The 25,574-nt window shown below is 52.3% G+C and overlaps 1 protein-coding gene across 1 annotated transcript in view; it reads right to left on the reverse strand.

Moving 5' to 3' along the window:
* LOC113437698 (microtubule actin crosslinking factor 1) overlaps nt 1-25,574 on the reverse strand; it is a 282,960-nt gene that overhangs the window by 19,457 nt on the left and 237,929 nt on the right. The window contains 24 exon segments of the mRNA XM_087939498.1: nt 1,143-1,262; nt 2,177-2,383; nt 2,596-2,751; nt 3,546-3,719; nt 4,761-4,889; nt 5,343-5,540; nt 6,611-6,766; nt 7,505-7,678; nt 7,780-7,881; nt 8,567-8,668; nt 8,895-9,017; nt 9,543-9,769; nt 9,930-10,161; nt 12,369-12,572; nt 13,313-13,531; nt 13,635-13,742; nt 14,115-14,234; nt 15,211-15,417; nt 15,622-15,863; nt 16,091-16,175; nt 17,229-17,555; nt 19,008-19,167; nt 24,630-24,796; nt 25,130-25,300. Coding sequence (XP_087795624.1) covers nt 1,143-1,262; nt 2,177-2,383; nt 2,596-2,751; nt 3,546-3,719; nt 4,761-4,889; nt 5,343-5,540; nt 6,611-6,766; nt 7,505-7,678; nt 7,780-7,881; nt 8,567-8,668; nt 8,895-9,017; nt 9,543-9,769; nt 9,930-10,161; nt 12,369-12,572; nt 13,313-13,531; nt 13,635-13,742; nt 14,115-14,234; nt 15,211-15,417; nt 15,622-15,863; nt 16,091-16,175; nt 17,229-17,555; nt 19,008-19,167; nt 24,630-24,796; nt 25,130-25,300 — 4,110 coding nt within the window.

Consider the following 25,574-nt stretch of genomic DNA (forward strand, 5'->3'; position numbering starts at 1 on the left):
GAGGGAGGGAGGGAGGGAGAGGGAGGACAGTGGAAGTCTTCCTCCTTCTCCCCAGCCCGGTTGAAGCTTTTCCTCCCAGGCCAAAGAGGGCCTGGCTCTGTTCAACCCTCTCCGGGTTCATCCTGCCCTGAGCTGGTTTGTGCCACTCCCCCCCGAGGTTCCTTTGTGGGGGGAAGGATAAAAGTCTGGCAAAGAGATGGAGAAAAAAAGAAGGGCAGAAAATCCCCCTGGAGGAGAAGTTCCACAAGATTTACGTCCGGTCAGAGACTTTGGGGTGGGGTGTGTGTGTGTGTGTGTGTGAAATAATTAATGCTTAAGACTCTCATCAAAGTCACTTTGTTTCATTGAACAGTAGCTACTACCTAAATCTGGAGGGTCTTTCTTCTCCCGTCGTTTTTGGTAACGGGCTCTTGCAATCTGTTGGCTGACCCGGCCTTTCCCAGGCCCTTGGGCCTCCTTGACCCTTCTCGGCCTGGGAGGCCCTTCTCTCAGTCACCCCCACCCTGGTCATCTCCCACCTGGACGACTGCAATTATCCTCTGTCAGGAAAAGGATCCCAAAGCTTCAGCTGGGACAGAATGTGGCTGCGCAAGCAATTTGGGATGCCCCAAGGAGACACAGGCAACCCCTCTGCTGGGGAGCTGCACTGGAGGCCGACTGGCTTCTGGGTCTAATTCCAGGTGCCGACGGTGACGTCCAAAGCCCCCTGCGTGGGACAGGCTACCTGCAGAGCTACCTTCTTCCTACTACACTGGCCTATCCCACCCAGTCAGGCAGGTGCATCAGCCAAATAATTCCAACTGCCGGGATCTGGGGGGGGGGGAGGGAGAGTGGGGGGAGAGAGCCTTCTCTGCCATCCCCTCTGGACTACTCTCCCCCAAGAGGGGAGGGAGGTCCTCACCCCCCTGGCCTTTCGGAAGGGCCCGAAGCCCCACTTGCTTGGGACTCACAGAGGAGTGTGTGGCCCGAAGGTTGGTTAGGGCCTTGACAGCTGCCCCCACCCTTAATTTCAACTACTGCGTTTTAACTCCCTCCTGGTGGGGTGTAATATTTATGTGGCTTTTTATGTCTTTAACTGTACCCTGAGTGAGATGGGCAGTTTCAAAACTTAATATATAAATACATTGTAACTGGACTCCAACCTTGTGCTTGGAAAGCTGCAATTTGATTTTGTCTGGATCGTTGGAAATTTCCAGCTCAGAATTTAGATTATTTTCAGCATCTTCCAACCAGTCCACCAACTTTCTCCAAGCTTCATGGAACTAGAATGTAAAAATGTACCACAAAGAGTGAGTATTTTACATATTTTATACACACACACACACACACACACACACACACACACACACACACACACATATGTGTGTGTGTGTGTGTGCATATGCATATGCCTATGCATATGCATATGTATATGTGTATGTATGTATGTATGGTGTTCAGCTTTGTTCGGGTATTTTCCCACGTCATTATAGTTGTGCCTTTAAAATTGTAGTGACGTTTCGGCAGAATCTCATCTGCCATCATCTGGCTCGTGTATTGTGTTCGTCTGTGAGTCAGACTTTCACAACTTTAAAAGCGTCATTATAAAAAAACTTTATAATGACGTGGGAAAATACCCGAACAGAGCTGAATACCATACATACATACATACATACATACAACATAAGGGATACACACACACACACACACACACACCGGACAGACCACATACATTGGACAGACCAATAGAAGAGTAAAAAAACCCTCCTGGGCTGCGGCTCTTCCTCCTGTCTCCAAGGCTCTTCTCCCAGCCCATCGCATTGACTCCCCCACTTTTCCAGCCCTTTCCATGCAGCTACCAGCCTTCTAGTTCTTCCCTTGACTGCTCTCTATTTTCCTTCCCAGGGTTGTTTTCTGCGTTCACGTGGGGTCCTCCCATTTCCCCTGCGCATGCTCACGCCTTCTTCCCAACGCTTCTCTTGCTGCACAGCATTTGCCACCTTGCCTCAACCTCTCCCCTGGCTTCAGAGCAAACAAGCCATGTCCTCCCCCCAATGGCCAGCAGAATCCCCCCCCTTCACACACACAACGGCCACAGCTTTTAATGCATTTCAACGGTGGTCCTGCAGTGCTATGGTAGCAAATGCCCACAGTTGGCCCCCAATGAGCAGCTCCCAAAGCCTTCCAGGACGCTCACCTGTTTTGCCCGCTTCCTGGCATCATCTAGAGCTCGCCCCCGTTCCACTGACCGCTGGACAACCTTCTCCCAGCGAGACTGCACGCTGACCAGGAGGTTCTTGATCAGGACCACATCCTGCTTCTGGCTCAGGAACTTCAGCTGGTTTCCGCTTTGGTCCAGCGCAATGATCTGATGCCGGTGGGCGTTCACTTCGTTCGCAAAACCCTGCCGGGGGTGGGGTAGAAGCAGAAGACAAACCCCTTTGGAGTCCCGGCCCTGGGGCCAGCGGCCAAACCTCCTTCCTGTGGCTGGGCTGGAAGAAGCCTGCAGGCGAGGCTGAAGCCCCACCCCAAGGCCCTCTGGCCGAGGCACTTCAGGGCCGCCCTGAGCCTTTGGCCAAGAGGAAGGTGTGGAGGGGGCCCCTGGGATGCCCTTACCTTGTGCTCGTCCACTTGGGAGAGCACAGTGCTATGGATGAGGCTCGGAGGAGAGGCAACGTTCAGACTCTGCTCCGCAAGGGTCAGCCAGTTGATGAAGTCCTGCAGGGAATTCTGGAATTCGGTTGCCAAGTTGAGTGCCTCTTCCAGCTTGGACTAAACGGGGGACAAGGCCGAGGAGTGAGGGAAGGAGGCAGGAGAAATGGGGCACCTGGCAAATCTCACAGCGGTTGACCTTCCAGGCCAATCGCATGGCTTTTGCCTACCCCCACCCCTGCTCCAAGAGAGAAGCCAGAATTTCAGTCATGTTCTCAGTGGGAGAAGGCCTTCCCCTTTCACCCCCCATGCCACCCCCCGCATCCTCAGTGAAGAACGCTGGAGAGAATCCAAATAGCCAACAGAAACTTTTCTATGGCAGAAAACGGCTGCAGCCCTTTGCAGCTTCCTGAAAGGAGAGGGGTCATTTACGAGCTTTGAGAAGTCCCTGCACGCCACTTGTACACCCCGCTGGACTAGACCCAACCCTGCTGCCTGCATTCACTCCGGCCCAGAGACAACCAGGCGCCTGTGCAGGGACCAGGGGACGGCAAGGCTGCGCTTTCCAAGGGATTCAGGGTCGCTTGCCATCTTTCACGCTCCCAGGCTGAACTCATACTGATGACGCCTCCTGCCGCAACCGCAGATCCCCGCTTCTCCCTCCCAGCCCGATCTCCTGCCTCTTTTGTTCCACTCTAGTTCAACACTTCCTCTGTGAACTCTATGGCTCCATCATGCGGAGAATCCGGTTTACTTGTATAAAGCTGGAAACAGACCTGCCAATCAAAGAACTGATGGGCTGCCAGAGAAGGGCCAACCTGTTTCCCCAGTGTGTGTTTGCATCACAGCAACTTTCCGAGTGCGGAAAGCAGGTGTGTGGTGCAACCAAGTCCCCCATCCGCCCTGCTCCCTACCTTCCGCTCTTCCATCTTTGTGCTGACCAAGGCCCATTTCTGTTCCAAGAGAGCCACACTTTGCTCCATCTTTGATCCAGATCCAGCATCGTCCTGGCTCAGAAGCATGAGCCTCCCCTTCGCCAGGAGCTGGCTGTAGATTTCCTCATTTGCCTTGAGCTGGGCGTAGAGTTCCTAGGACACAAAGCAGCGCTTCAGAAGAGACATTTGGCAGGACTTCTCCTCAAGATGCATCGCATCTTCTTTGCCACCACTTTTTGGCTCAGGGAATGTTTGGATCATGGCAGAACACAGAAGAACAGAGCTGGAAGGCACCTCAGAAGTCATCTAGTCCAACCTCCTCCTCAAACAGGAGTGCCTATTCTATTCCAGAAAAATGGCTGTCCAAGATCTTCTTAAAAACCTCCAGTGATGGGAGCACCCATAATTCTGGGAGGCGAGCTGTTCTACTGGTCCTCACTGTTAAGACGTTTTTCCTTAATTATCCTTAATAAAAGAGCTGTGGTGGCACAGTGGTCAGAGTGCAGTACTGCAGGCTACTTCTGCTGACTGCCGGCTGCCTGCAATTTGGCAGATCGAATCCCACCAGGCTCAAGGTTGGCTCAGCCTTCCCTCCTTCCAAGGTGGGTCAAATGAGGACCCAAACTGTTGGGGGCAAGAGGCGGATTCTGTTAACTGCTTAGAGAGGGCTGTAGAGCACTGCGAGGCAGCAAATAAGTCTAAGGGTTATTGCTGTTGCTAATTCCAGGTGATCTCTTTGATTAGGTTCTTGCCCATTGCTTCTTGCCTCTGGTGCTCTGGGGAATAGATTGATCTCTTCTTTGTGGCAGCTCCTCAAATACTGGACTAGGGCTACCATGTCACCTCTCGTCCTTCTCTATACTAGACTAGACATACCAAGTTCCCTCAATCGTCCATCGTATGGCTTAGCATCCAGTCTTCTGATGTGCTTAGCTTCCTGTTGCGTCTAGACGTTCTGAAGTGGATGCATAGCACTCCAGACTTGGGGATTCTTGGCTAAGCCACAAAACTTCCATGAGGATTGTGACTAGACTGTGCAAGGTAGAATGAAGCTCATCAAACCTTCCCCCAATTGTTCTTGGAAGTTTCTATTCCTTTTAGAGCAACTCCCCAAGAGGCACTTACGGGTACTCTGGCAAAAGCCCCCAACCCTGCCCACACCAACGAGGCCAGAATTCAGCTGCCCTGACTCACCATGTGGGTGCTGAGTTGTTCCCGAGCAGTTTCTGGCAGGCCTCCCGTTGCCTTGGAGGCCGACAGCTGACTCTCCATCCTGGTGAGCCACAAGAGGAAGCTCTCGATTTCACCGTGGAAGCCCTGGGCCTGGGCAGAGAACAGGGTGGGGTGTTTATGGACCAAAGTGCCGCCTTTCCCAGAAAATCCAAGCTTACAAATTGATACTTTGTAAGTAGACAATCTAATAATCTATAAAAAACCAACTACCCATAAGGGGCCCTGAAAAATCACATTGCGAAGCCTCTGGGCAGCCAACCACACAAGAGGAATGCCACTCTCTGGCAGAGGACCAGCGTAGGGCAAGAGCTCTCTGAGTTTGCCTGCTTGCAGACGTTTCATTACCCTAACCAGGTAACGTCATCGGTGCTAGTAAGGAGGGCTGCTTGCTTGCTGTCAGCTTTATATTCTGGCGGCTTGCTTGTCCGTGTGGGTGTGGGTGGCCTTAGGGACTCTCTGGTTGGGCTGTGGGCAAGAGGGCCAGAGCCGGCAGATCCTCTCCCCCTTGTCAGCTCACCAGCCTGGCAGACCCGCACTGCCCACCTGCTGAAGGGTTGCCTGCAGCTGCTGCTCCCGCACTTCCGTCTTCTGCAGGATCGACTCCCAGCAAGAGTTCATGGTCTCCAGGCGGCTGCGGAGGCTGCTGGCATCGTCCCTGGCACTGGACTCCAGGAGTTCATTGCCAGCCTTGTTCACCGTCTCCACCGTCGCTTGGTGGGCCAACACATCGTTCTTCAGCACCTGGGAAGGGGTTGCAGGTGGAGGGGAAAGCTCAGCTCAAAGCTTTGCCTTTGCAGGAGGCAGGTCAAGCTGAAGATGCCAAGAAGCCCCTCCCAGGCAGCCCCTCCTGGCACCTTCATCTACCCCAGGAGCAGAGGACCAGCGGCTGCCTCGTCCGAGCAACTAGTTCTCCTAGACCTAAAGTGCTCTGGCCCCAGCGGACTATCAGCGCCACTGATCCTCAATGACCTCAGAAGTGGGGGGGCAGGCTATTCCATCGCTCTACAGCTAAAGGATCCTGGCCACCAAATGTGCATGCAGCCTCACTTCTTTCCTGACTACTTTCCAGCCACAGGTTGATAAGATGTTAAGACAGAGACCGCAGAGGTGCTGGGGGACAAACCAGGGGTGGGTGGGATTCTGCCAGTTCACACCTATTTGCTAGAACCGGTTGTTAGCATTCTAAGCAGTTCGGAGAACTGGTTGATAGAAGAAATTACTGGCCTAATCCTGTAAGGAAGGCAGGAAGGAAACATTCTGGTGTTGCTTACAGAAACTGCCTCTCCATTAACCCTAATTACATTCTTGGCAGGATTAAACTTCCTGTCTCAGGAACTTCTCTGGAGTTTTTTCCCCCTCCTTTGCTGGTATTTTGCTTGTGTGGAGTGACCATTCAAAGTTACAATGGCACTGAAAAAAGTGACCTATGACCATTTTTCACACTTACGACTGTTGCAGCATCCCCACAGTCATGAGAGGCCGGGCGAGGACATGCGTGCCTCGAAGTGGGCAATATTGAGTTGGCCACACCCAGTCAATAACATGACCACCAAGCCATGTCCACCCAGTCACATGGCCACCAAGCCACGGCCACCAAAGCCACACCCACAGAACTGGCTGTTAAAAATTTGAATCCCACCCCTGGGGCAAAACCCTAGGAACCAAAAGGAGCTGAATGGGTTCGGTCATCAAGCCAGCGCAGGGATGTGGCCCTCGAGACCCTGAAAAGCCACGTCAATCAAAGCGGAATTCTCTTCTGGGGCAGCATCCCTGCCTGAGGGCTCCATGCACTCCCCCCTTGCACTACTCACATGGTGCTTGGCCAACTCCACTTCAATGACTCTGGGGTCCCCGTTGATGGCCTTCTGGGAATCCAGTAGCTCTTCGGTGTGGGTCAACCACGCCATGAGCTCAGCCAGGGCATGCTGGAACTGGCCAAGGGCCAAGAGAGATCCCTCCAGTTTGTGCTGTTTAATGGAGAGGAGGAAGAGAATAGATAAAGGATTGTTTTAACATTCAGTGCATCTTATTAGCTTTCCCCTCCAACAAGTGCTACTCAAGTAGACTCACTATGATTTTTTTTTAACAATACAACTACAAAACTAAGAAACTTGTAAAGTTAAGAGTAGCACACCACCAAAATGCAAAAGTCAGGCTGAAAAACCAAACAGAAAGAAAGCCAACAACTGGCTAATTGATGATAGAAAACAATGTCACTGCTCAGAAAAGGAAAGGAAAGTATAAAGATTTTAAAATATTTTAAAAATATTTCATGTTTTAAATGCAAGCCTCCAGACCAGCCTCTCTCAGCTTCAGCATCTTTAAGATGTGCGGATTTCAGCTCCCAAAATTCTGCCGGCTGGGAATTGAAGTTCACATATCTAAAAATGGCCAAGGCTGGAAAAGTTTTGTTCCAGACCATGGGTGTCAAACTCGATTATGTACGTGACATATCATTAGGCATCACGACATTTTTTTGCCTTTGTGGAGCCGGGACAGGCGTGGCCCACGCATGACACTTCTAGCCCACAGGCCTCCCTGGTAATTTCCATCCGTTGTAAATTAGTCAGGACCTCTTTGCCGTCAGGTGAGGACTAGGACATGCCCGGGAGGAGCTCTTTCTTCTGGAACCAGATCCTAAACAGTAGGAGCTACCTCACCCACTCGTCCCTCCAGGTCTGCGCCATACCTGAGCTTTGCCATACCTGTCGATGAGCTATTTTTTCGCCCAGATTCTCCCAAAGATGCTTCAGTTCCGTCAGGGGCTCCCTGATGATGTCTCGGTCGGTCTCGTCTGTGGCTTTTTTGAGCAAAAGTTCTCCCTGGTGATTCAGCTTCTCCATCTCTATTTGCTGCTGGTACACTTCCGTTTTGAACTCCTGCAGAGAACACAAAACGAGGATGACGTAGAACGTGACAGCTCCTGCTATCGCCACAGATGCCTCAAGGATTGGAGAAAGGTCCTGCTCGGCCCACACACCTTCATCTCATTCAGTTGCTCTTTGACAGTGTTGAGGTCTGTGCCCACCGGGGACATGTTGCACAGTTTAATCACTGTGTTATCTAGCCAGTCAAACATGGCCTGAAAGAAGAACGTGAACACAAATGAAGGAGAAGCCAGTTAACCTCCACCCTGCCAATCCCGGCTGTTCTGGGATCCACCCCTCCCGGGTCTCTGCACAGAGGCCCCAATGCTTAAGGCTTGTCTCCTTCCAGCCTAACGAGGCTACTTGTTGCCCCAGCCAGGACATCGGTTCTTCAGCACAAGACATTACAGGTTTTACTCGGTCCCAGAGAGGAAGTTAACCTCTGCCCCCTTCCCCCATCCCTTGGCTTCCCGTTAGGTGGAGAGGGATGGGCAATCCTCAGTCCATGAAATTTACTCATCTTCCACCACCCCAAAAGCAGCCAAAGTTCTTGCTCCTGAAACTCGGCAGCAAAATGGCTGGATTTCAAGTGCAGAATTGCTGGGCTCTTCCCGGCACACTAAAACTAAAATGGGTGTGCTCGGGACCTCCGTAACCCCCTCTCGCCCCTCAAAGCCCAGAAAACGGGCACTCAAATCCAGCAGCAGTTGCTCCGTGTCACTGGCCTGGTCCTTGGTGTGAGAATGACCCAGGAGGCCTGGGCCTCTGTAATCGAGGTCTCTGCATCGCCTCCTGCCTTAGCCCTCCAAATCCCTGACCCTGCCAGGAAACATCCTAAGGCCAAGAGGTCCAAAGGGTGCCCAGAGAGGCTGCTGCTCCTTTCAGTCCCTCAGGCCTCACCTGCAGGTTATCCTGATACTGCACTGCGCTCTGCATGGCCTCCTCCAGCTTCTCCAGCCTCTCCTTCCAGGTTCTGTTCAGCTGCTCCCAGGCACTGTTCATCTGCAAGGACAGGAGGAAATGCACAGCTCCGGCACAATTTGCCAGGGTGGGTGCTGGTGACAGGGCACTGGGGCAAAGGGGCCCCAGGTCAGTGGAGAGCATCTCTGGACCTCTGACCGCCAGGCCCCTCCTCCCTCTAGGCGGATTGGGAGGAGTCCTCCACAGGTGCCCATTGGGCCTCACTCTCCCCACTCCAATACCCAAGTCTGAAGTGACTGTTAGCTACCTCATCAATGCTTTTCTTAACCTCTGGCTTCTCCGTCTCCCCACAGGCAAAAATCAGATCGGCCCCGAGGATTCGGATGAATTCCAGTTCTTCATGCAAACCGTCTGTCTCTTCCTTGATGGTCTGCAGGGGAGGATCAAGAAACAGATGACTACAATTTGGCTCCTAGAGCAACTCACACGTATCAGCAACGGTGTTTCTGAAATTGTGTCGACAATTAGACTTAACTCTGGAGTGTGATGCTTGTGGAGCAATAAATACCTTTGCTATAGGAAAAAACAATACAAGGTAGCACCCAAATGGGTAAATACATCAAAGAATGGGATATTTTCAGGTTTTTTTACCAAGTCATTTTCACTCTGTGGGTCGTTATTTTAAACCTGTTATATGGAAGAAAGATTCTACAGTTTATTCTTAGAAAAGAGGTCACCGCCTATTGAAACAGGAAGCTAACCGGAACAACGTCTGTCTTTCCAGGAGGACCCACCAAATACGGTTCCACTGATTGTTCTGAATGAAGAGGCATCCATCCCTTCATAAACCTTCTGCCAAGCCTACATTTCCCTCCCGTGGCCACCACGGCCTGCTGGAAGAACTCAAGTTAGGCACAATGGGTGGGAAAGGATGGAATTTCTTCGGCCTTCCTACCTCGGCTGCTTCGATCTGCTGTTTGATGATCGATGGATCAATCCCAGGACTTTCCAGGTCATGGACAATGTCTTGGGTGTCCCGGATGGTGGTTAGGAGGGCAGCCATGTCGTACCAGAACTTTTCTGCCAGCTCCAGGACGTCAAGGAACTTGATCTCACGCTCCTCGGCCCGAGCTTTGATGTCTTCCCAGAAAAATACCATCTGATCCAATTTATCCTGGATGTCTGAAACAGAGCAGGGAGGATTAAACCCCCCACAAACCCCCAGGGGAAAAAAAACCGCACGTTCTGTGCCAGGAAACATGTGTCTCTCTGCATCTCGGGCCAGCCCAAGGCAGAGAGGCCACGAGCCCGCCCTGCGCTTCAAGCGGTTCCAGGGCCTTACTTTTGGCTGCTAGGTCCCGGTCTGCTCCTTGGGATCGCCTGATCAGCTCCTCTCCCCGGCGCTTCAGACCTTCGAAGGATGGCTGCAGCTTCTCCAGCTCCAGCGTGGCATTTTTGTTGTCCCCAATGCACTCACGGATCTTTTCCACCTCGGCTGGGATCAAGGGAGGCATGCGCAGGCGGGAGGAGAGGCTCTCCAGCGTCTCCAGCATCGGCTCGATCTTGTCATGGAACTGAAGGGAAGGAATGGCCACAGTGAGGGTGGCCCTTGTGCAAAGGGGCACGTTGGCATCTTAGCTGCTTTGACTGGTCCTCCTTAGTTCCCATGCTCTTCTTCTCTAAGCACCATCTTGGCAAATTCTTCCGGAACGTCAGATATTTTAGGGAATGACTGATTCCAAGACACAGTTTTTTGCAAAACTGGTTCTGTGACTAAGAGCAAATTGTGAATTCAAGTACTTCATGGCATTGGTTATGCCAAGCGTGGTCTCTTGCCCACTCTCTCTGTTTTACACACACACACACGCACACTTATGATCTGCTAGGAATCTGGGAAGGAACCACTGTCCTGCTCTTGAAGGCCTGAATGTATTATGGATATAAGTTAGGGAATTAAAACGAGAACGAAAGCCCAGCCAAGAACTATGTCAGCGACTCCCAAACCTCTAAGCTCTGGATGGCAAATGTGTGCCCCTGCTCGGGTCTTTTCCTAATCAAACCCATTTCCCTTCTGTGAGGAGGAGCATTCAACCCACTCAGGCCTGAAGGGGCACCTGCCCTCCGAAGCCCCACTGCTGATGGTTCCTGTGGCCGGCCTGAATTCCAAGGCCACCCACCCTGGGACAGGGAGCAGCGAGGGGGCCTGGAAGCCAACCACTTCAGCCGTGTTGAAAAGGAGATGTACTGAGAGGAACCAAATATTTGGGCCTTCCTTCCCCACTCCAGAATTGAGTACAGTAACCCCCCGTTAAGCTAATCTGTTGCTGGGCAGGATTATGGCAGAGGGCGGGCACGCTCTGGCTTCTCTAGGGAGCTCTCCGTGGATGGGGGGCTGGGGGCGCTCAAGGCAGAGAAAGGAAACTTTGGCTTCAACGGAAGCGCCAGCGAGACAGGCGAGCATTTTGTTCCCTGACACCTTTGCCTTCTCCAGGACTCACGGTCTCTTCGAGGAGGGTGTGTGTGTGAGTGTGTGAGTGTGTGTGTGTGTGTGTGTGTGTGTCAGTAAGGTGGTCCTGTCGTTGTCTCCAAACCAGGGGCAGCAGCGGCAGATGACACACCTAATCTAGGCAGCTGGGGAGTTTTTCACACCTCTAGCTCAGCGTTCACCCTGAAGGCTCCCTATTCCTGGACTCTGGTTGTTGTTGTTGTTTTTTGCTGTCCTCGAGCTGGCGGGACGGAATTCTAGAGGGGCTTCCAGGAGGGAAAGAGGAACATCTTCCCATGAAGGTTTTTGGGGGCTAATTCAGAGGGCAGGAAGTGCGATGAGGGGATCCTTACCTCTGCAATCTGTCATGGTGGAGTCAACACAACAATGAATGGTGACGAGCACGCAGGGAAGGCGGTAAATGGGCACCGAGAGAGACAACGGGGGAGACATTCCACAGAGGGAGGGTGATGAGACGGGGGGGGGAGGAAAAACTCAGCGTTAATGTGAGGGTAAACTGAAAGGAGCAGAAATGACTAAAATAATATAAAAATACATATCCTAGAACGACTTTCAAAGATGTGACACAGAACAAAACCCAAAGTAACAGCATTATCAACTAACAAGACAAGTTGACATGAAGGGACAACAAATGGGGTTTCTTGCATGTATCCAAAACACTGAAGTGCCCAAAAGGAAATTAAATAAATCTGATTTTAAAAATCTGCACCACCCCCACGCCTCTGTTTCTATTCAGAATAGAATTTGTTTGCCAAACCTCCCTTGCCTCCACCAAGACCTCCGAGAAGGGGCCTTCCAGCCCTCTGACTCCATGTCCCCTAAGGCGGCTTCCATACCCGGCTGCTCCTACTCCCAGGAAGGAAGCCAGAACTTCCTGCCCAAGCCCAGAGGTGCTTCTGCTGGAACCCGACTGCCTGCGGCTTCCCCTACCCGATGCCTCCTTCCGGTCCGGCTCCCTTCTCTGCCCATTTGCCTTCCAAAGCACGGGTGTTACTTGGCACGGTGGGCGGTTTGGCTGCAAAGAGCTGCCCGGCAGAGGCTGCCCTAGGGGCCTACTCTGGCAGCCAATGGTGGGGGAGGGGCTGCCCACCTAAGGCCAAGCACCCCTCCCACCCCCGCTGCTTCATCTGACCGCAAGCAGCACCTTCGGCAAGTGCAGCCCTGGGGCGAAGGGTGCGGGCTCCCCCAAAGAGGCTCCCTTGATTCTACCTCTCCCCCTCGGGAGCCCCCACGTTCCCCCTCCCATCAGATCCTGCCCCGGACGTGTTCCCAAACCTGTGTGGACTGGGAGATGGCCTCATCGAGGGCCAGAGCCCGCTGGTGGACCTCTTCCTTGATGTGGGAGTAGGCGGCTTCTGCGGCAAAGTACTTCCCCTGCACCATTGCCCCCTCCTCAGGGTTCAGCTCCGTCAGTTGAGGGCCAATTTTCAGCAGCTTGTCAATGTGGGGCTTGTGTTCGGCAATTGATTCCCGCAGTTGCTACCAAGAAAAAAATATCTAGTATAGAAAAAAATCAACCTTGGGATGCAATGACCCCAGGAGCACGAGAGGAAACACTTAACGGCCGGCCAAAGTATGTACTGGCTCTGGAAAATAAAGCATTGCTATATATAGTCAATTATTTGCTCTGAGTTTCAGAAACTGTCACAACTTCAGTCGAGAATTACTGAGCAAACTGGAAAGCCCAGCATACACGTCTATTGCGGACAATATGGACATGCAAGTTCAGCAAAAAAACCGGGGCCTCCGTTCTCTCCCTCTTTAAGCACAACATCCATATTGGTGCCCTAGTTATTCTTCGTTTTAGTCCCAGAATCTGCCAGGGTTTGGCTCAGGCCATACATTCATACAGTGCAGACCACGTTTGAGTTCATCACAATGCCCAGCTGATCCGAGGCCCCAGGCTGGTACCCTCCAGCAGGCCCGGCCAGCGAACCCAACGAGCAAGCCTCAAGTCAGCCAGCGGAGCCTTCTTCCCCGCTTGTTGCCCGGGCAACCTCCTGCTTCTCTGGGCAACTGCGTCCCATCACCATACAGGCTGGCTTGCCAGATCCTGGTGTCACTTCCCACCCAGCAGAACCACTCAAAGGCCTCTGCTCAGGAGGGGGTTGTTTCACAGCCCCACTCAAACCAATGTAACCAGGGGTCCCTTTCGCAGCCATGCAGACTCAACTCGGCATTTCCCGACGGCGCACGGACACCCCCTTAGGCCCAGTTACCCTCATATCTTCCTGCTGCTGCTTGAGGTGCTCATGGTCGATTGCTGGAGGCGGCAGCTGCCCAATCAGCACCTGGGTCTCCTCAAGCCAAGGACTAAGCTCTTCGTAGGTCTCCCAGAACTGGTTGACCAGGACCTGGGCCCGTTCCAGGCGGGCGTAGCGTTCAGAGTGGAGGTGGCTGGTCTCCTCGTACTGCTCCAGAAGAGACTCGGTCTTCTCCTGAGGAAGAAGGGCAGAGTTGGGGGCAGGCCAATGGGCCTCCATCCTCCAAAGCGTGGATTTCCCAACCGCCCCGCAGCGTTTCCGAGGCCCCGAGGTCTACCTGCAGCATGACTTTCTGCTCCTCTCCACAAGTTCCCAGAATCTCCGTTCGCTGGCTGAGCAATTCATCCACAGAGTCTTTGTGACGGATGATGTCGACGGAGAAGGCCTGCATGAAAGAAAACCACGGCAGCAGAGCTGAACTCTAAAGCCCAAGCCATGGCTGGGCCTCCCTCCACCCGGCACGCTCCTCCTGTCTGCCCTGCTTCCTCGGTGCCCCTGGCTAGCTAAAGACACCCTGTCCATGATTGTTGTCATTAAAATGCACGTTGCGTTTCCCACACAACGGGGCCCAATGGACCTCTCGAGGGTTGCAAATCCCCGCAGTTCTTCTCCGCTGCCTGGGAAACATCCCGCTCTGCCGTCCCTCTTCCTTCACCCAGACCCCCCTCTGCTCTCCCCCTGGACTTCCCTTGGCCTCCAGCAGCCGAACTCTGCTCTTCCAATCCAGGAAGGCTGCCATCCCTTCCCCGTTGCGTACCTTCTGCACCTGCAGCTGGGCAGTGGTCTGGTCCTGCTCCAGCCTGACTGGGCCAAGCGCCAACAGCTTCCGCCTGGTCTCAGCAACCCAGGCGAGTTCCGCATCGGCTGCCTGCTCGTACTGTCAGAGAAGAGAGCACAGCCGAGTTAGCATGGGAAACTCGCTGGTGAAAGGCGGCGATGATGCAGCATCAACAAAGCTGCACGCGCCAAGTACACCGGATCTGGGCTGGGGAAAGCAAAGGTGCTTCAACTTGAATGCTGCACCCTCTTGGTACCTGCCAGCCTTTCCTTAAACGAACAATACCTCTTCAGGAAATCCCTCTTTGAGTTCAGGTGGCAGCAATGGCGCTCACCCACTCCTTAATGTTTCCTGAACGCCCACATGCATTGGGTGGAACTGCAAGCTCAGGAAATGGCATGGAGCGGTTAAGGACCTGCTGAGAGGTACAGGGAGATGACCTCCCCCCGCTCTGGGACCTCTTAAAGAGGCCGGGCATCGGGAGCACTAGGGGGTAGTAAAGGCAGTGCTGCGGGAGGGCAAGTGAACTCCAGCCTGGTTGGTGCTGCATGCCAGGAAAGCAGCTGGGGCAAACCTTATGGAAGGGGAAAAAGCAACAGGGCCCCCAGTCATATAATGGCCGAACGATCCGTCCACAAGAGACCCAACTTTTATTGTGGGAGAGACTGGAAGCTGCTTGCCTCCCCCCAGCAGGTCTTCTGCTGTCCTCAGAATGCGTGAGGCCCAAAGGTTCAAACTCTTTCGCTCCGGGCATTTTATCCCTCAACCCACGAAAACCTCCTTCAAAGGACAAATCCTGCTCAGGGTCCTCAGCACACTGCATAGCCCTCGAGGAGTTCCCCGGCCCTAGGAGATCCCCGGTCGGGCCTGAGACACCGGGAGGGAGTTCAAAAGCACAGAAACGTGTGGCAAACGGGCTGTCGTCCCTGGTGCCGGGATTGTGCGTTAATGCGGGGTTTCTGAGGACTGGCTTAGGTGGTGGGGCAGAACAACCTGCACAAACCTCATGCTTGGGCACACCACCCCGAGAGCGGCGTCTGCATCGCCAGGGGTTTGCCGTGAACTGCCAGCCTACCTGCTGAGACCTTTGGATGGCAGCATCTATCTCCGCCACCCGCTGGTTGATGGTGTCGCTGGTTGCCTTGTACCGCTCGTTGGCATCTGAGACCAGCTTATCCAGCCCTTCGCGGGCTCGCCAAGGAACCAGTTCAAGGAGGGCGTGGCTGACTTCATTCACCGTGTCCAGGATAACCTGATGCTCCATCACCTCCTTCTTTAGTTCCTGGGGGGAGAGGCGGCCACTCTCGGTGATTGTGCCCTCAGGCTGGGCCAGGCTTGCTGGTCAAGTGACCAAATCCGGCCTCAGAGCTCTTTCCAGGGCAAGGAGAGAGGCAATATTGTGGCCGCTCTTCCTGCGGAGAACGAGGGAACACCCTCCCTGAGAAGCAGGGGCCCGGGGACACGGCTCCCCTGGAAAGCCCCTTACCTTCTGCCTCTGCTGGAACCGAGGGATCTGCTCGCCCGCGGGGGAGGGTCCTCCCCCAGACCTCAGCTCCTCTTCCACCTGACCCATCCAGCCCGTCAGCTCTTCGTGGGTCGACTGGAACTTGGTGGCCAGCTGCCGGGCCTGCTCCAGCGTGCGGAGAGCCTTTGAGCTGGCAGCGGTGATGTCCGAGTAGCGGGTCTTGATGCCATCCAGCTTCTCTTGGATGAGCAGCACCTCTTCCCCTGCAGGAGATCCCCAAGGGTTTGGCTTGGAAAAAAACGCCATCTACTGTTGGCCCAGAGGGTAGTAGGGTGCCCTCCCGCTGGCCACCCACCCTCCCACCCACACAAACTTTTGGGCACCTGTGTCCTGCACAGTCCTGGTTGTGGAGAAATGTGGGTGGGTGCAGGTGTGGCGTGGCGCAGGCAAGGCGGGTGCGGCCATTGCCTGGCATCTTTCCCTCTCCTACCTGTGGTTTGTTTCAGGAGGGCCTGCCCGTTCTTCATGGCCTGGTCAACGTGCTTCTTGCGGTTCACAATCTCATCATTCAAAGCCTGGGGGGGAAGGGAAAAGGCCACGCTCAGAAAGCTCCCTGGAAAAGATCTGAGGGCTTTGTGAGGGACCAAAGCAAGGGATCTGGGGGGTTTTAAATGCTGCTTATCCTTGCTCTATTATCTTCACAGATGGTTCCTTTAGTACACAAATAGAGCTAAACAACTCCCATCAGAGCAAGCAAATTGAATCAGCACACATTGCAGGTAGATGGAGTCTGCCCAAGAGACTTGTGTCTAAGAGAGAGAGGGGGAGGGAGGGAGGGGGAGAGAGAGAAAGAAAGAGGGTGTGGGGGGGCGGCTTTGAGCAGCAGGTGCAGCCAGGGTAAAACAGATGCCTTGAACAGGCCACAAGGCAGGCCAAACAGGGGAGTCTCCTGAGAAGAGCCCAAGACGGAAGGCTTAGGGCGCAGAGCTACAACCACCTGGTCAAGGCCAGAGCTTCAGAAGGAAGGCCTGTTGGATCCTTCTACTATCCACCCTGCTAACAGAACCATTCCTTGGCTTATTGCTGTCCCAGGTAACAGGTCCACCTGAATTCACCAGGGGGCTCCTATTCTCACCATACCCCTGACCCTCTAATGTACAGAAGGTCGTTCCCCATGGACTGTTGTCTCCCTCAAGGCCACAGTCACCAGGGCCAGATGTCACCCCTTCCCACCCCCACCTGCAGACTTTCCTTTTTCCTTCTCTGCAGAAACGAACGGCTGCAAAGAAGGAGAGCTGCAATAGGCCCCAAACTGTCCTTCGGCAAGAGGCCGGACTGTGAGAGGAAGGCTCTTCAGAGGGAGAAAAACAAGACTGCTGCTTCGTCCTTCGTCCTTCAATGGAGAGGCCAGAACCAAACCGTCCACGCAACTCCCCTGCGGATCCCCGGGACTGTGTCCCCCCCGCCCCCTCGCGAGAGGACTGTGCCAGTGGGAGCAGATGGGCCCCCCCGAACCTGTGTCCCTCCACCCCTCCTAGCTCTGATTTGGCGGAGAGCAAAATGAAACGGTTCCAATCAACAGGGACAGGGAAGCAAAATAAACACAATCATGAAAGATGGATTACTACCAGCTGGCCAGAGTGTTGCTGCTGCAGGACCTCTCGTCTGTAATCCTTGACGGACACCAAGCTGAGCTTGTCCTCAACCTCGGCCAACCAGTTGAGCACCTCCACTTCGTCCTCCCCAAAGAGCCGGGCGTTGGACAACGCCTGATCGAGGAGGGCCGCCTTCCGGCCGCATCGGTCACAAACCTCAGCGTACCGGGACTCAAGCAGGTCCAGCTTCTCAGCCAGGGAGGCCTGCTCAGCGTGGCAGCTGAGCAAGGCCAGGGAATGGCCAATGCTGACCACCTGAGTCACCGCCGTAGCCTGACTGTCTATCTCCTCCTCTAGTGCCTGGAAATCCAGGAGGTTTAAGGGGAAGAACAAAAGAGGGAAAAAAACAAACAAACAAGCAAACAGAAATGCATGGTTGATAAATGGAAAACGTAAGGTGGGAAAATTAAAACACAACTGAATGGTGAATATGACTGAAAATTGTGTAGATGCTAAAATACCATTTACTAAAATAATAGTTTCAACAAAACAACTATAATAACAAAAATTAAAAAAAAGATGCGTTTTCTTTTTCAGGTATCCATGTAAGTATTGAGACAGAATATACCACAACTTTTTTAAACTGCTTTTTAAAATGATGATTACTAGCTTGTTTTGCAAATGGTGGTAATTCAGCATTTTAAACCACGGTTTGTTGAATAAGCTATCACAACCCAGTGTGTATTTAATGCTAACAAATAACAGGCACGTATCTATGGAAACATTTATAACTGTTTCCTAGGAAAGGAGAAAAAGGCGGAGCTCCTGAGGCCACGGCCAGGGACGCCTTACCCGGCTGGACAGGGGAGCCCCGGTGGTGGGGCCCCGAGGGCTTCCCTTAAGCCAAGAGGAACTCCACCAACAGGGCCAGCCGATCCAACTCTCCATGGTCTTGTCAAGGAGCCAGCCAAGCACAGATCCTGCCCCTTGGATACAGATGTGCTGAGCTTGCCACTGCCCAGAGGGACCGGCCCAGATGTGCAAGGAACAGGCAGGGGGGCCTGGGTTACAGTAGGGCTGAATGGGCACTGTGAATGGGCCTCGCATGCCTGGGAAACGGAACAGCCACCTGGGGGGCAATGGCTGTGTTGACCCCCCTTGGTTCTCCTGAGGGCTTTGACTGCTCTCTTCAGTGACCCTTCCCTGACCAGCCTCCGTTGACCAAATGAAGCCACGCCCCCTGCTTGATGGCACCGTGGAAAAGGTGGCATGGATGAAATGACGATGCTGTGACTTTTCTGGGGAGCCCCAGCCACGGCTGAGAGAGGGGGATCCAATCACACCAGTGAAATCTTGCTCAGATTATGTGATGGAAGGAGAGAAGAGCAGGCAACGTGGCTGCAGCATGTCTACGAAGGCACACGCAACATGCGGCTACTACAGGACACGCTTGAAGATAAGCTGCCCTGCCATCTTTGACGCTTTCTGGGCAGACATCCAGGATACCGAGGGCCGATGGCCCACCTCGCCTGGACATTGATAGGCTCTCCACTGGACCCTGTTAGGGCAACGGCTGCCCAGAGTCACTTTAGAGGGGAGATTGGCAGCATAAAAATTTAATAAACAAACAAACGAGCCTCCAAGCACTGAAGGCCAACCTTGGCCTTTTGCCTTCTCGGCCTTGAACCACGCTGCATCGTCTGTTCTCACAATCCCCCAGAGCCCCACTCAGAAATCTCCCTTCCCAGCCGCAGAATCTGTGCCTGGTGCCCCCCTAACCGTTTCCGAACTGCTTGGCAACCACTTGCCCACCTTGTGCCGCGCAATCTGCTGCTGGATTTTGGCAGTCTGAGTCCCGATGGGCTCGGAATTGGCCAGTTTCTTTTCAGTCACTGACAACCACTCAGAGATGGGTTCGGAAGTCTCGTGGAACTGCTTGGCCAAAACCAGGATTTCCTCTAGCTGACTCTGCCTGTGGGAAGGAAACAAAACCGTGCAGAAATCAACGTCTGTGAGGCAACGGAAGATTCCTGGTGAGGCTAATTGAGAGCCATGAACAATTAAAGCTGTTCCACGCATTCTGTTATGTCCCATTACAGTTCCCTAATCTGGCCAGGAAAGCAGATTAAGCCATGAGGTATTCTCCTGTAGCACAACACCTGAACCTGGGGAACAATTAAATTGTGGAAAAACAGAACGTCTTGCTGCTCTATTTTTCTTCTCACTTTGGCCAAATGCTTTAGCATTTTTAGCTAATGCTTTAGCATTTATTTTTAAAAGAGGTTGGAGACCAGTGAGCCTCACTGAAAATTACAATGAATAATTTTAAATACACTGAAAATAAACAGAGCTGGAAGTAATACAATCTTCTTCTAGCACAGTTGTTAGGACCTTTGGATTGTTTGGAGGAAGGAGGAGCAGCCTAAATCTCTATGCCTGTTGGTGTGACTGTCAGGGGCGGCTCAGAGAAAGTGCACAATGGGAGCCACAGATGTGGATTCCCACGTTCCAGAGCCCATAGAAACATATGAGGTCATCTTAAAAGGAAAGGAAGATTGCAACTAAAATCAATACTTTAGCAAATTTGATCAAGAAATTAATGCAAAGACAAGCTGGTTACTCCAAATTCGAGTCCCCAAAACTGGAAGGAGCATGAAGCCCTTTCATCATTTTGTGGTCCTTGAATCATGTGGCCATTGAATACTGCAAATGGATGGCCGAATTTCTTGCAACCCTGATGTGGATGGAAACTGCAAAATCCCCAAACTCCGACAAAAACCAGCTCCACTAATATGTAGATTATAGGGTCTCTTCCTTTCCCATCCTTGGCCTGTTTTAGTTGGTCCTGTCCCAGTTCTCCTGTGTAACATGTAGCTGGACTTCAGTTTGAGCCCTGATTCCTCTTTAATTAGAGGCGGCAGGCACAATCAGACATTTCCTTAGAAATTAGCCATGGAAGAAGTTGAAATTCTTAAGGAAGTGAGAGGAAGAATAGAAGGAAACCTTTCACTGGTCTTCAGTAAGGAAATGCTGATGACCAAAAACGTCAACATGGTATCTATCGTTCAGGGAAAGGATGAATTAAGAATGACGTATGGATGAAACAAATAAAAAAGTCATCACCTGTTCATGGCATTCAACTGGGAATTTTAGGAGATGGGAAAAGAAAAGCCAAACTAGCAGGAGCTAGAAAATGACAGGCAGGTGAGGCTATTATCTCTCCAAGGAGATAATCTTGAACGGTAGAACTGTTAATAACAATTCAGTTACTGGAAAGAAGGGCAAGAAGAAACTCAAGACAGCAGAAGACAGGAAGGAAAGATCTTCTGACAGCCTTTCAACGCTCTATTATTGGATCCTGTAATCATGAAGAGTCCTAGGCCGTCCTTAGGTGTCTCGTCCCTGACCTGGCCTACTTTAAAAGGCTGGACCCGGAAGGCATAATTAAAGGTCGAGAAGTTAAGCCAGGGATACCCTACCTGGGGGGGTTGATGAGCACACGGAGCCCTCACAGCAAGTCCGAGGACCGCTCTCACAAGATGGCGGGGAGGGTGGATGCCCTCCCTCCCTACTTAATTCTACACCGTGTTTCTGCATGTTGAGCCACAAAACCCTCACTGAGCAGAGGTTCCCCCCCACTGCCTCTAATGTCTGTTTGCTGAGCAGGTGAGTGGCCTTCCAGTTCAGGCCTCCTCCTTTACAAGGTTCCATCTTAGGCCCAGGACTCTACAATATCTTCGTAAGTGACTTAGATGAAAGTGGAGATCATCAAATTTGCGGATGATACTAAAGTGGCAGCCAAAAGAGCCAATACAATCCTTGGTTGTATAAACAGAGACACAGAACCAAAATCCCATGAAGTATTAAGTACCACTTCATAAATCCTTAGTAAAGCCACACCTGGAACAGGGCATCCGGTTTTGGTCACCACATTATATAAAAGATGTTGAGACCTTGGAAGAAGCGCAGAGAAGAGCAACTCAGGTGATTGAAGGCCTGAGGACTAAAAGGCTGCAAGATTTGGGTATGGCCGGTCTAGAGAAAAGAAGGACTGGGGGGGCGGGGGAGGCACATGATAACAGTGTTCCTCTGTTTGAGGGGCTACCACAAAGAAGAAGAGGGTGGGGTCAAATCATTCTCCAAAGCCCCAGAGGGCAGGACAAGAAACAACGGATGGAAACTCATCCAAGAGAGGAGCAACCTGGAATGAAGGAGAAACTTCCTCACAGGGAGGACAATCAACCAGGGGAACCACTTGCCTCCAGAAGCCTCGTGGGGGCTCCATCACGGGAGGTTTCTAAGAAGAGACTGGACAGCCCCCTGTCCGGAATGGCACAGGGTCTCCTGCTTGAGAAGAGGGCTGGACTAGAAGACCTCCAAGGCCCCTCCCAGCTCTATTCTTTTCAGGGGCAATTGTGGTGATTTGGAAGTCATAGCTTCTTATTTTGAACCTTTCAATTAAAAGAATTAAAACACAAAAGGCACGAGACAAGCTTTCTGGTGGGCACCAAAGGAAGGGAAACACCCAGGGGCCACACCTTCCAGATCTATGTTCAGCCACGGAGCAACACGTTTTGCTGCTCTGTCCTCTGGAGTCCTTTCAGTGGTGCAACCCGGCCAAGAGAATAGACATGAACAGCCAAGGGACAAAATAAATAAATAATAACAATTGTAGGACAAGGGGCAGTAAGTGGCTATAGAGCAGGAAATGGAGTGTGGGAACTGATATTAGAGGGAAGCAAACTACGGGGTTCCTGAGGAAACTGTCCCAGAAAGAGGGTAGATCACTGTGAGGAATTATCAGTGTTAGCGGTTAGTTATGAAACTGCAGAGTTGGAGGAAGGCAGCAAAATTATCCGGGAGGTGAAAACTCCAAAGACTTGCAAAGAAACCTGGGTTAACAGAAGCCGTTCAAATTAAGGGTCCACTGCGTTGGGTAACTGCAAACTGGAGTAGTGCAGGGAGCTACGAAAGAAGCAAATTCTACCTCCGTGAAAATAAAACTACTAGTGTTGTAACCTTGACATAGTTCTGTGACATGAAGTTCCACCTCTGTTTGCTTGGCCTCTCCAGAAATCGGTGCCGCGGAGTTGGAAAAATGACCCCAAAGGGCACACACAGAGCAATTAGGTGAACGGGAATCTGTCATCCATAATCTAGCGTCCTCCAGAGGGACTGGATTCAAATCCCCAGCTCCCAGAGGCAACATAACTGGCCAACATTTTAAAGTCCTTTGCGTGTGGAGGGCCCTGGGGGAGGAGGGAGGGGATTGAGTGAAAAAAATTCATGGTGTGACAGACTCTCTAACCAGTGAAATTGATCAGCTCTGGGTTCAGGGTTGGCAAATCATGGGGAAGGGCAGCTTCTGATGGGCTTGCTGAAAACTCCCCTCCAGCCAGGGATGCCCTGCCTGGCTCTCCTCAGTGGGTTTCTACCAGCAGAGCACGTGCAGCCCTCCTGCCTTGCCCTTAAGGGCTTGATTTCTGAATGGGGAATATTTGGAGGGAGGCCGGATTCGCTTGAGGACATGGTTGAGAGCAGAGCTTGCCCGAAATCTCTAAAATCCCTGGCAGAAAGAAGCATTTCTCAGCTTCTCCGGAACTGTCACAAGGAAGGGGCCGGCTTCAGGCTGAGCAGCAAATTATTCCGGAGGATGCCTGGGCCCCATTCAGAAACAGCGCAGAAGCAGACTGGCAGAGAGGAATCCCATTGGAACGGGAAGGAGGTGAGGTTGACGATGCGGCTGGAGCTGGTCCTCAGGTCACCTGGGCTGAAGCCCCAAAAGGCTTCCTGTGGCAAATGACACTGAGCCAGAAACCACTAAGCGCTGGTGCAATACTTGAGCACCACCTCTGGAAGCATCACACAGCACCTGCTGCCACACTCTGGGCTTGTTCGGGCTTTGAAACCACCCCCATCAAGCTCTGTTCTCCCTTGCCTTTCAGCAAAAGCCCACAACCCCCATCACTGCTGCCCGGGGGTGGGATTCAACTGGTGTTACTATCGGTTCAGTGACTACGTTTTGCGTAGAACTGTCCCAAAGTCACCCACCTGGCTTTCATGCCCAAGGCAGGACTGCATTCATTCACTCATTCACTCACTCATTCACTCACTCTCTCTCTCTTTCACACACACACACACACACACACAATTTCTAGGCCAGCACCCTCCTGCTCACTACAGTATAAGTCTTAGTAGGATGTGCTCAATTATTTTCATCCTTAAAGTGCTCCAGAGTTGCTCAGACACCCTGTCCTTATGCTTCATGGCCGCATCACAGCACCTGCCACAGGGCAGGATTCTTAGCAATCGCGGTTTCAAATTCCTGAAAGATTTTATCCTTTATGCCTCCATCAGCCCATAACATTACTTTATAGGTCAATACTATCAGGACTCTTGGCTGGCATGTCGGCAAGGAAATGCAAGCATGTATTTCCAAGAACAAACAGGGTCATTGTAGAAAAGCTAAAGAAGAAGCCAGAGACTGCTGAGAAATGCAAGAGCTACTCAGAGCAAAATCAAGGTGCAGCTTCTCGCACACAATGTAAAGCAGAGAGATTGTCCTTTTCGGCTGGAGCAACAATTTACAGCTGTCTCCTGTTTTAGTACCAACTTGTCTGGTGTCCTGCTTTCTGCTTGTGGCAGGATCACAGGTATATTATGCAGAAGTCCAGCCTTTTGAGTGAACTAAATGGAAAGACAGATGTAACTAAACTTATACTGCACACGGCTTAAATCGTGCAAGGAGGGGACCCGGTTGGCAGGCTCAGCTGAAGGGCCCTTTCTGCAGCTATTGCACAGAGTGGATCTCTGAGGTCCTTGGTAAATCTTGTGGATCCTCCAGGTCTTCTACACACCAGAGCTGCACTGGGAGCTTTATATCTCCCTTTCTAGGAAGGGAGAGAAGAAAGGTGGGAGTTCTCTAAACGGAGTGGGCTTCCTTCACTCTTCTCTGCCTAGCTTTGCTTTCTAGGTGAATCTCTGTGCCCTGGTTTCACCTAACAAGGAAGAAGCATTTTTTATGTTTGACATAGCATCCTATTCCGGGGAAAGATTCTGCCCTCCATGCCAAAGGAAGTAGAAGCAAAGCAAGATGGCAAAATCTGAGCCGCAGGAAAGATGTCCCCGCAGGTCGAAATCCACAGTCTCACTGAAGTAAACCAGAAAAACTGTTTTAAAAGAGCAGATTTCAGCCTCACTTGCGACACGCAGCTGCAACATTTCACAGCGTGGGAAGAAGACTGGCCAAGAAATCCACGGCAATTCTGATGAACCTCAGGATTAAAAGAACCGTTTCACGGCATCCTTGCCCCAAGTGCAGAGGTCTTGAGTTAAGGAAAGGCAGAGAAACATAAAATCCATGTGCCCTGCCACAGGGTGATGGCAGAGCGAGGCACAACCGACGGGTGTCTGGCGTTTCCACTCTTGGCTTACCTGGCTGAGGCTTTGCTGAGAAGGCTAGCCCAGTGGCTTCCCAGGCTTGTCAGCTGGCCGACGATTTTCTCCCTGTCTGCTGGCTCAGCTGACCGGGCGATTCTGTCGCCTTCGGCTTGGATCATGTCAACAGTGGCTTTCCGGTCGTCCAGGAGACGCTGCAGCAACTTTGCAGGAGGTCCAGAGAAGAAGGAGCATTTACCACTTTCTCCCACTTGCACAACTCATAGTAGCTCATGTTATACTTTTATTATAGAAACTCCTTGCTAGGTCGGTATTTTATCTCACCCACTTCATTGATTTACATGTTGTATCTTTTAAAATCCTGCTCATTATTGACCCAATTCCCCTTTTGCCAACTCTCCCAGCTGCAAGCAATGCGGATGCCAAGGGCGGGTTCCTGTTCCCCCCCCAGCACGGTGGCTGCCTTGCTTTGGATCTGCTCCCATCTGGGGGCCCCCCCTCTTCCTCCTCCTCCCTCCCCCGCCATTTCTACTCACCTTCTGCTCCTGGATCTGAGCCTTCACCACTTTGTATTCAGCCGAGGGGGGCTTCTGGTTGGAGATGAGCTCCTCGGTGTCAGCCAGCCAGCTGAGCAGAGGCTCCAGGGCGTCCTGGAACTTCCCACAGTGGAGCAGGGCTTCCTGCAGCTGGGCAATCCTCTGGGCCACCTGCGTGGGGACAGCGCAGGCACACCCATCGCTCGAGGAGCTGCCCCTGCTAGCCGGGGCCTCTTTCGGCCAAGAGCAGTTGCAGAAGTTAAGCTCCTTTCGTCCTCCTGCCCCCCGTGAGAGGCGGAGAGCCTTTCCCTTTGGCGTCCCAGTCAATAGGATCTCCTGGGTTCACATCTTCCTTGTTAAGTCACCCCTCTCCTCCTTTCTCTTTCTTGCTTGGCAACACCCCCCCCCCCAACTTCCCCACTGTACACATTGGAGGCTCCTGTTT

Source organism: Pseudonaja textilis, chromosome 10 (assembly GCF_049901715.1).
Source record: "Pseudonaja textilis isolate UNSWEBS1 chromosome 10, rPseTex1.2, whole genome shotgun sequence".
Taxonomy (NCBI): domain Eukaryota; kingdom Metazoa; phylum Chordata; class Lepidosauria; order Squamata; family Elapidae; genus Pseudonaja; species Pseudonaja textilis.